Source organism: Paramisgurnus dabryanus, chromosome 4 (genome assembly GCF_030506205.2).
Source record: "Paramisgurnus dabryanus chromosome 4, PD_genome_1.1, whole genome shotgun sequence".
Lineage (NCBI taxonomy): Eukaryota > Metazoa > Chordata > Actinopteri > Cypriniformes > Cobitidae > Paramisgurnus > Paramisgurnus dabryanus.
In genome coordinates this window covers 42,468,198-42,478,592 of record NC_133340.1, presented here as the reverse complement: position 1 = coordinate 42,478,592, position 10,395 = coordinate 42,468,198, and the positions used below count along the sequence as shown (strand labels likewise).

Below are 10,395 nucleotides of genomic sequence, written 5' to 3'. Positions count from 1 at the left end.
TTATTTAACTTGTTTATATGTTTATTATTGTTTAAAATCTTGTTTTAAATATGTTTTGTTTCAATTAAATGTTTTTTTAAATAAAATTTTGATACATACATTGCTTGGATTGCCTTTTAATTCATTATGTTTTAATGTAGCATTTTTACCATATTAATAACTATAGATTTAAACCTAAATATCTAGCTATTATATATAATATTATTGTATTAACTGTAATAAGTAATAAATAGTATTTATGGGTCAATATAGACATTACAGTAAATTACTGTAAAAATAGACTACTGTAATAAAATATTGTAAAATTACAGTACAGTACTGCTTTGTAACTATACAGTACTAGTTTGTGTACTGTAAAATGGTATTACAGTACAGTACTGTAAAACCAAAATACAGTAACTTACTGGCAACCGTGCTGCCAGTACCGTACTGTAAAAATACAGGGAAATCGTTAACAGTGTATTTTAAGGGTGCATGCTTGACCATGCTTGACTTTGCTTATCTAATCTACACAGATGCAACAGTTATTTTTGCAAATCATAAATTGTTACAATAAAAAATATTAACACATGAGATAATGGAAATCATTGTGGTGAGCATTGTGGTGATAGTTTTTATTTATTGTGTGGCTGCGTTAAAAAATTCTCATGCAAATAACGATTAAAATATTTTCATAAGTTTGATGTGTGGCTGTATTGCGTTTATTTTATGTAAAGAATAATTAAAATGTTTTCATAAGAAACCTTAATGTATATGAACTTGATTTGTAAGTGTACTTTGGGGTTGGACTGCTTGCGTTTCTTGGGTCCTATTTCAAAGCCCCCAAACCGCCTTCAACACTTTCAGCGGTGAGGGTGGACGCAGCGATGTCCTCTGCTGGCGTCAGGTCCTGAGGCAGATCCACCTCCCGTTACACGCCGTGGCCGATTTATGCTGGCAAGCTTGGGATTCCCCCGTCTCCTGACATTATTGTAGCGCTTGCCGCAACGATGGGGATGCCAGCTGATGAGACAATTGTGGCTATTTCCTCTCACGCCTGTTTAACCTACGCTGATTTGGGCGCGTTTCTCCTATCCCCATACAAAACAACTTCTCTGTCTTTGACTGCTCTTACAAGAACGTGGGTCTCCTCGGCTGTAAACCGCTCCTGGCATGCGCCTGGTAAATCCGTCATAATAATAGCAACCCGCCTTGGAACTTGCGCCCTTGGGTTTAAAAGGAATGTTGGATAGCGTTCTGATTGGTTTATTTGACGTTACGCCCAAACCACACCTATGAATAATGAACCTACTTCAGACCAACCCCTTATTGATTTGCGCCTGGCGCAAGAGTTATTTCTCCTGCCGGGAAAATAGCAACAGCGCCCAAGATCCGCCCACAAACTCACTTGCGCATTGCGCTTCGCACTTGCGTTTCAGATCGTTAAAATAGGGCCCTTTGTGTTTTTAACCTTTTCAGACGATCGTTTAATATGTCACAACTGGTATGAGTTTTTTTTTAAACAGCATTTTTTAATCGACCTGTTTGAGTTTTTATGGCGACACATCAAACTTCATGCGGTCCGACAGTCAACACATTGTAAGTTATTTCAACAAACCATAAATAACATATTAAACTATTACATGTATTCAGTATTGTTTTCGTTTGAATATTATGCAGTAGACAAGACATGAGCATATGAAATTATTGTAAAAAATCTTTCAAAACATAACAAAAGTACACACAAACATATTACGAACTATTATAAACATTAACTAATAAGCAGTTTATGTCGTGTATATATATTCTGTACTGTAATCACATTTTTGTAATAATATATTGTAGCAGAATAAATATTTTAAATAATGCCGATTTTCCTGGATTTCATAGTAAACATTAAAAAGCCAGTCAAAACGACACACTCGTCCGAAAGTCTTACACAAAGGAGTTCAAAGATGGCGACACCCACATTTAAGTCAAAAATAAGGTGGATACAACAACAGTGCATAGCACTACAATTTTCTGTAAAATAAATGTGACCCTGTAGGCTAAATCTCATAATCTAATGATATTACATTGATTTCAATCTTTGACATCACTACATTATATACAGGATGATTTTATATAGAAAGTAGTAAATCACAAAAAAAATAATACTTTAGTTGGGTTTTCACAGCAAGTCTAACCTAAAGAACGACGCACAAAAACAATTACAGAACTAAAGTTCCTTTGGCACTGCAAAGCCCAGAAATATCTATCCATCTAAACCCCTGAAGAGGAATCAGATGGAGTTTATGCATAAAAAAGTAATGCATCAACACACACTAATATACAGACTGACACACACTGAACTATTTTATTTATTGCCTTGCAACATTCCACATTTAGTTTCATACTGTATGCAACTTAGAGTTTCGACATATGTGGCTTTGTTGTGTGATGCTGTATGTGTATCCTTTGGTAATTTCCCAGTGGTAAACGACGTACACATGTGTACCCCAGGCCCCAGCTGTGGTTTTGTATTGACTGGCTGCGTGTGTGCGATGTTGTTGTGTACAATAATAGTGCCATGTGTGTGTTTTGCAGTACTGGACAGATGTCTATTTGAGCTGGAACCCTGATAACTATCCTGGTGTACAGACCCTGCGTTTCCCTTCGAATCAGATCTGGACACCTGATATTCTTCTCTATAACAGGTAACACACATATATTCAAACACTAGACTCTTCTTGTATAAACATTGTCTGTCTTCTTACTCCATGTCTATAATTTTGTTGATTGTTGATTTTTTACTGGATGAGAAATGTAAATAGGGTTTTTGTATTTCAATGGAGTAAAATTTCCATCTGTTATTCATGTGGTAGCCACCAAAGTTCTATGCAAATTTCCTTCATAAATATAGTTTTTGATCTACGACTGAGAAATATAAAATATGTCCCCACCCAGAGTGAATATTAGCTGCTTTCACCACTGGTTAAATCTAGAATAGTCTGAATTGTCAGGTAAATCTATAAAAATAATCATCTGTTCCCCCATTAAGCCAAATTGCAATGGTTATTTCAAGCAATTAAATAGTACTTGGTTTTAGTGTGGAGGCTGAGACCTGAGATCCAGCTGAAGTGTCCGGATTCGGCATTACGGAAAAAGCTATAAAAATTTTGAGAAACTGCCGTAGGGGTACAAATAAGCCCTTTGTCGTATTATAGTATTTGAAAGGGGTTTTAAGAAAATGCATTTTTGTATTTAAAAATATTGACGATCAATGCTGGAGTATCCGAAGGTTAATATAGAATTCAACCAGTCTGATGATACAAATCAGTGTATTTCATCTATTTTAGAAAGAGCATGGCTTAATGAATCGGACTGTAGAAAAATAACCGTTTAATCTGATTCATGGTTGAGTTAAAGTTGTAAGGTTGAACCCTGAGCAATAAACTATCATCACACTGGAAAGAACTTAGTGGTTTTATGTTGACATTATCTATCTATCTTAAACAATAATTTTTTTCCAGATTTTTAAACAGTTGCCTGACGTTATGGTTAGAGTTGGGTTTGGGTTAGGATGTCATTTTATGTAACAGAAAGTCGTTCTAACCCCAAACCCAAGCGACAATGGTAAGAAAATAGGAAAAAACAATTGAGAACTAACACGTGAAACTGATACGGAAAATAAAGTCTGTGGTACGGACCCAAAAACTGCAGAGATCCATGACAATGACATGGATAAATGAGCAAATTATTCTGTGACTATAACACAGAAATTTGTGAGATCAGGCTGCTATTTGTCTATAGCTCACCAAGTATAGCATTGGTATAGTAACAAATATATAGCTTTAATGCACTTTAATCTGCTTTGGATAAAAACATCTGGTAAATGCAAAAATGAAAACGCAAGTGACCAGCTGGAGCCCCCTTTAGTCTTGCATTGAAACCCATCTGAGCCCTCTCTGAGCCTTCTACTGTACCTCATGCAGAATTTATTCACTGCTAAGTCTCATGAACACCTGGGCTTCTAGTTCATCCCATAGGATGAATCAGACTTCTGCAATTTCTAATTTAGTGCTGATGTGTTTGTAAGTGCCAGTGTGTGTATCTAAACACTTCACACATAGACACCTACACATCTGCATGTGGATATGAAGCAGTGGATCTGAGATGGGTTTGTGTGTTTTTCCTTCAGTATGGATTAATATTAACATTTGCATATTGGAATTAAAATGTCATTTTACATGACCAAATAACTGTACTTCTCCTTCAGCACAGAGCCAATAACACATATCATGTGAAATAGAACAGAAAGAGAGGTTTAGAGATAGAGACTGTGCTTATGTGTACACATGCTGTTTGTTTTAGTAATGAGTTTAAGCATGAAAAATAAAACATTGATGCATTGATGGTTTCACAGCATCAAACCAACATACAGTAACACAAACCTCGAATTCGGTTTTTTAAAGGTCTTTGAAGAAATCATTCACTTAAACAACACTCATGTGTTGTTACCTTACAAACACATTTGACTTTTATGTATATTAAAAATGAATAAGGACCGTTCTACAAAAAGTAGCAAAAAGTAACATCTTGGACTTTGAGTTGAATGTTATGGTCTGTACTATATTTCAAATGGACGTGTATCATGCATGTGCACTAGGGCAAGTGTAATACTCGGCAAATGAAAACTCATAAGCTTCAATGAAGCCAAATTCACTATACTGTTTAAAATATTAATCTTTTGCCAATTACATTTTTAACCCAAAACACAAAATAACACAAGAAAGACATTTCACTTTACTTGTCCTAAATAGGATTTTTTTAAAAATCTGGGTCTAAAACTGAATGATGAATTGTGTGTGTGTGTGTGTGTGTGTGTGTGTGTGTGTGTGTGTGTGTGTGTGTGTGTGTGTGTGTGTGCATACTTAATGCACAATACACTTAAAAGTATAAAGTATGCATAAAGTTATGATGTTAAATTTATCGAGCATTACTGTGGGTTTACACCAGACACAAGTTCAACGATTAGCGCGAGTAAATTACATACAAAGTCAATGCAAAGACGCGATCAGACACGTCCTTGCGTGGGGCGATGCGAATGACGCAATATGGGTGCGTGTTTGCCGCGAAAACACGCGCTATTCGCCTCAAACGCGTCTTTTTTCCCAAAAAATTTGCATGACACGAAGTTAAATCCTGCACGTAATATAGAGCGAGTAACGCGATGCCCCGCGTTTGGTGTGTACGTAGCATTAGAATCACTTATGCTTTTGCTTACCATATCCCCTTTCCTCACTCTAATGATTCAAACCCCACAAGGATTGATTTTTGCTCTTAGCACAAGAAACTTAACCTCATTTTGTTCCAGACAGTCTCTCCTCTTTGTAAAAAGCGTCAGCTAAATTAGTAATTAGTACAAATTATTTACACGGTGGGGAGAACAATGATCTTGACTACAACTGAGAGGCAACAAATTTACCAACAGGTGTCTTCGACCTTACGAATATAAATAAATTACCTCCCTGAGAGAAATTTATGTTGCTTTTCCTAACAATTCCCCAGGTTATTCCTTTCCTGTTTAAAAAGGACCGCAGAGTCCAGTTCATGTCAAAGGGGTGATTTGTAAGAATAGTTTAAAAGCAAAAACACACCTAAGGTTGAATAATACCCATAAGAAGAGAAAGACTGATCAAGAGAAGTTACTGATGTGAGAAATGAATTACACACACCATTAACCTGCTTATCCATAGGATCATCAACTACTAATGATGGCAATGTCACTCTTCTGAACAGAGAACAATACGAGTGTTATTATGAGATAATATGAGTGAAATAATAAAAGACACTATCACATTAAACGCTTTCATTCTTTGAAAAGAACCATAAGCTGTTGGAGGAAATTAGATGTGAAGGTGCAAAGAATGTGAAGTGCTAACTGTTGCTTAAAATATTGTAAATTGCATGAGCAGACTGTATTATAAAGAAAATACAAACAAGCATTGATTCCATTCATCCATGCATAGCCAAGAAGTTAGAAGATATGGTGAAAAAGTACAATCTCCTACCCCAATAGAATCTGGACCTTCTTTTGATAGACCCGCCCCACACATACACAACCCAAGCAACGATAGAGACAGAGCGCAGTTATGCAAATTTGAAAACCACGCCCACCGGGGGGAAAACAATCCAACCGTCTCCATTGACTTTGTATTGAGAGAGGCTGCCTCCTTGTCATTTCTGGCTTATAACAAAAAACAGAATAATGCCTAAAAGCTGCTGTGTGACAATATGTACAGCTAACAAGCCAAAGAACCCAGAAATAAGTTTTTATAAGCTGTCGACCTCAAAAAACGAGCGTTTAAAGACACAAAAGTGGAAAACAGGCAACTTTTCATAGTACTCCTATTAGTAGAACTGCGTCCACTAGGGGGAAATGTAGTCGGCGATTCACTTTTTTTCTCCTTAAAGGTTGGGTTTTACGGCTCGACAGCTTATAAAAACTTATTTCTGGGTTCTTTGGCTTGTTAGCTGTACATATTGTCACACAGCAGCTTTTAGGCATTATTCGGTTTTTTGTTTTAAGCCAGAAATGACAAGGAGGCAGCCTCTCGCAATACAAAGTCAATGGAGACGGTTGGATTGTTTTCCCCCCGGTGGGCGTGGTTTTCAGGTTATGACGCGCTGCGCTCTGTCTCTATGTTGGTTAGTAGACACGCCCCTTACTGCTGATTGCCTACAAGTGTGTTTTGGTACTCGGACCATTTTCCAAAGTGTTTTTTAAAAAAAATCATGCACCTCTCCTTTAACTTAACTTGTAGCAAGGCAAGGTCATGGTTTCGATTTCCAACAATGCACGTACTAATAAAATTTATATTTTGAATGCATTTGTCACTTGGAAAAAGTGCCCGTATTACGCTCTAAAAAAATGCTAGATTAAAAAGGGACAAACCCAACCATTGGGTTATAAATGTTAAAATATAAAAAATTATATGTTAAACATTACAGCATTTGTTTCTTTGAGGAACTGATAGCACTGTTGAAGCAGTACAAGTGCTTTTTTATTTGATCAAACAGAGTTTAGTCACACATTTATATTTTATATTTATAAACTATATATGGGCCCATGTACTATATTTATTTAACATTTTTAAATATTCATAAAAGTGAAATTAACATTAAAAGAAATATTCCAAAGAAAACCGGAAATCTATACTTCATATGTAACTTTTGATGTATGACCTAGAATACTTTCAAGGTTTAAAAAAAGATTAAAAACAGATTTCAGACGTGGTATGTAAATCATGCATGTTGAAAGTTTTTGCATGTTTGCATATTCGGGTAAAGGCTGTATGATGCATTATTTACACAGACCTCAGTGGTCACTTTATTCTCCTGTTATTACCCTCTCTGCATATACAGTACAGGTACAGTAGGCCTACTATGCTGGGTATGGATTATAAAACTTTCACTAGTGGACCCATGGATTTTTCCTGCATGGTTCTTTCAAACATGCATGCACCTCATAAATATTTGCTTCATATTTGAGAGTTAAAAGAACTATATGATATGAATTCTGCAGTAGATTCTAATGGCACATTGAGTTTATGACCAGGCCTGTGTGACACATGAAAGCTTCACAAATTCTGCTGAATTGTAATAATCATCAGTCATCAAGTTTACACAGGTCATAGTAAAGTTTACTCCTAAAGAAACCCATTTTGCTTTAAAAAACATGCAACGGCCGTCCAAACACTGGAGGTCTAGTCTAAAATTTGGGCTGTCAGTGAAAATTAATAGATGTCTAACCATAGCCCAAAAATAAATAAAATAAAACAACTGAATCAACCCAAACACACTGTAATTACTGTTGACTTTGCTTACATGATGGAATATCATAAAAGTTATTTTGGCAAAAACATGTACCCAAATTTAAGTTAATTTTGTCTAGAGATTGATATTATGGTATAGTTAACCTAGATGGTGAAATGATGGCTATTGCTTGCTGGGTAGTCATCAGTCTATATATCAGTAACATGACACAACAGTAGTAAATATGAGGCACACGTTGTCACATAAAAATGATTGATGGTGACCTTTGACCTCAGGGAGGGGCTAACCTTTGACCTCAGGGGAGGGGCTGACCTTTTGACCTGCGAGGGAGGGGCTGACCTTTGACCGGACCACCCACGTTGTGAACTTTTGACCGGACCTCCCACGTAGTGAACTTTTGACCGGGACCTCCCACGTCGCTCTGAACTTTTGAACCGACCGCCCACGTAGCATTGAACTTTTAACCGGACCGCCCACGTTGCGTTGAACTTTTAACCGGTACGCCCACGTCACGTTGACATGTTTACGTCCGGGGTTATCTCCGGGACGCGTTAAATCATGTCCTCCTACGATAAAACAATAAAAACAGTGTTTACACAAGTGGTCTTCATTAAAACACATTCCATGCTCCCATCATAATTTATATAAGGTGGGACATAATATGTCTAATAAAAGCCAGGGAAATCAGAGTTACGACAATCACAAACATAGGCCATGCAGCTCGTGCGATACTCCGGTGAGTGAATGGTGAAATAGCATGGAGCATCTAGCTACGACGAAAAAATTTAACTTTTAACATGCACCTTTTTAGAATGCGTGACATCGTTATAATCTGCCATGCTGGCATTGAAATATTGTGAAATCCTCTCATTGATTAGTTTCATTAAACACAATTTTTTATGTGAAATGATCAAAGAAATTAAGTGTTCTTTCTTTTCTTTTAAACGTCATCCTGGCTTATAAGGCTATATTCATGGTGAGAATAAGCTGTAATTATATAAAGTAAGATTAGAAAAGATGTTTAAAATGAACTTTCTCTAATAATCTTAGCACTATGTTTGGATACGACTGATTAAAAAACATGTTCAAAAGTATCAACAAAATTAAAAAGGTTTCTCACAGCGGCAGATGAAATACAATCTAAAAGAATAAAGAACAATGAATTCTGTCAAGATGAACATTTTGTAGGATTTTCTCTAGAGAGTAAAAATTGATGTGTAATTTTTAATTCTGCATTTTGTATAGATGAACTGATTTTCAAAACATAAGTTATGTTTTTTTTTTTTTTCAAATAAACTGTTCAATACAAAGATATGGTCTTCTGCCACTTACACAGATCGTAGTCCTTAAAGTTGCATTCCTGAGAGATGCTTCCACTCCGAATCGTAAATCGTTATGGCAGTGCCCGTGTGAGGGCCGAGATATTTTGTTTTTTAACTCGTAAAGCATGTCCAGTCCTCCTGCGATAGCAGGACAGTGTTTATACAAGGGGTCTGCATTAATGCAGCTTGCGTTGCTTTCATCATATTAATAAGTACAGCATAAGTAAAGACAAAAAGACACATATTACAAAACATTACCAGTCTAAAAACTGAGACTTTTAACTTTAGGTTATTAGTATATTAGGTTTAGTATAGTTTTCAGACTTTCAGAAAGAACTCATCAACTTAAAGAATAAAGCACTTACCAATTACATTTATTTTAATCTCAAAAACTCAAGTTTACGTCTAGTATTTATTATTGCACCTGAAATACAAGTACCTGAGACATGCTCACACTCCTTAGCCAAAACACTAAAACTTTTAGTGCTTTTGTATTTAATAATATTTGACAAATTACTCCATACAAGACAATCAAATTATATGCATTCAATGAACACAACATACAAAGTCTAACTTCATCACATGCTTTGATGCACTCATTTCTCTGTCTCTGTTGTTCTCAGTTATCAGCTGTCGGCTATGTAAACTGTGTTTTTTATAAAGTGTATTAAACTCACACTACTCTTTACCCAGAATAACATGTACTTCTTCCGTGGTGACAAAGCGAGGTACATGATTTCTTCAATTTATATAAACACAAGTAAACTTTTTATTGTAAAATAATCAAATAAAATAGTAAGTCTAAAGACATAGGCTAACTGATGATCCTTACATATGAAATGCCTGCACAAAATCATCTAGGTATATTCTTAAATCGACGTTGGTTTTATTACACCATAATTTAAGAATAATAAATCAGTATATACTATAAAGATTCACTTTGCTATCATTTCCAACTAATGTTGATTTATTGTGTTGTACTCAAAACATCTGAACTTCAGTCAGCTTTTTGGGGGGCTGATCATTAATTTACTTTTTAAAGATTCCAACATCTAGTTGATTTTTAACCCTTACCTATACATGTTGCTTGGCTCACTGTAAACCCGGCATGCTTACCGTTATGTTTACCTTTAAATGACAGAGAATATAATAGCACTTACCCCATAAAAACAAAAAATGTCATCACAGAAAACAGTAAGAAACCATCTGGTAAATCGAGTGTTGTAGAACAACGAGTGAAATCTATGTGTTAGTTCAGATTAAAAATACCTCGCTT

The 10,395-nt window shown here is 35.8% G+C and overlaps 1 protein-coding gene across 1 annotated transcript in view; it reads left to right on the top strand.

Annotated features, from left to right (window-relative positions):
* Positions 1–10,395, top strand: part of chrna8 (cholinergic receptor, nicotinic, alpha 8) — a 104,926-nt gene that overhangs the window by 59,623 nt on the left and 34,908 nt on the right. Inside the window, exon 4 of the mRNA XM_065254679.2 lies at positions 2,566–2,675. Coding sequence (XP_065110751.1) covers positions 2,566–2,675 — 110 coding nt within the window. The remainder of the gene's footprint in view (positions 1–2,565; positions 2,676–10,395) is intronic.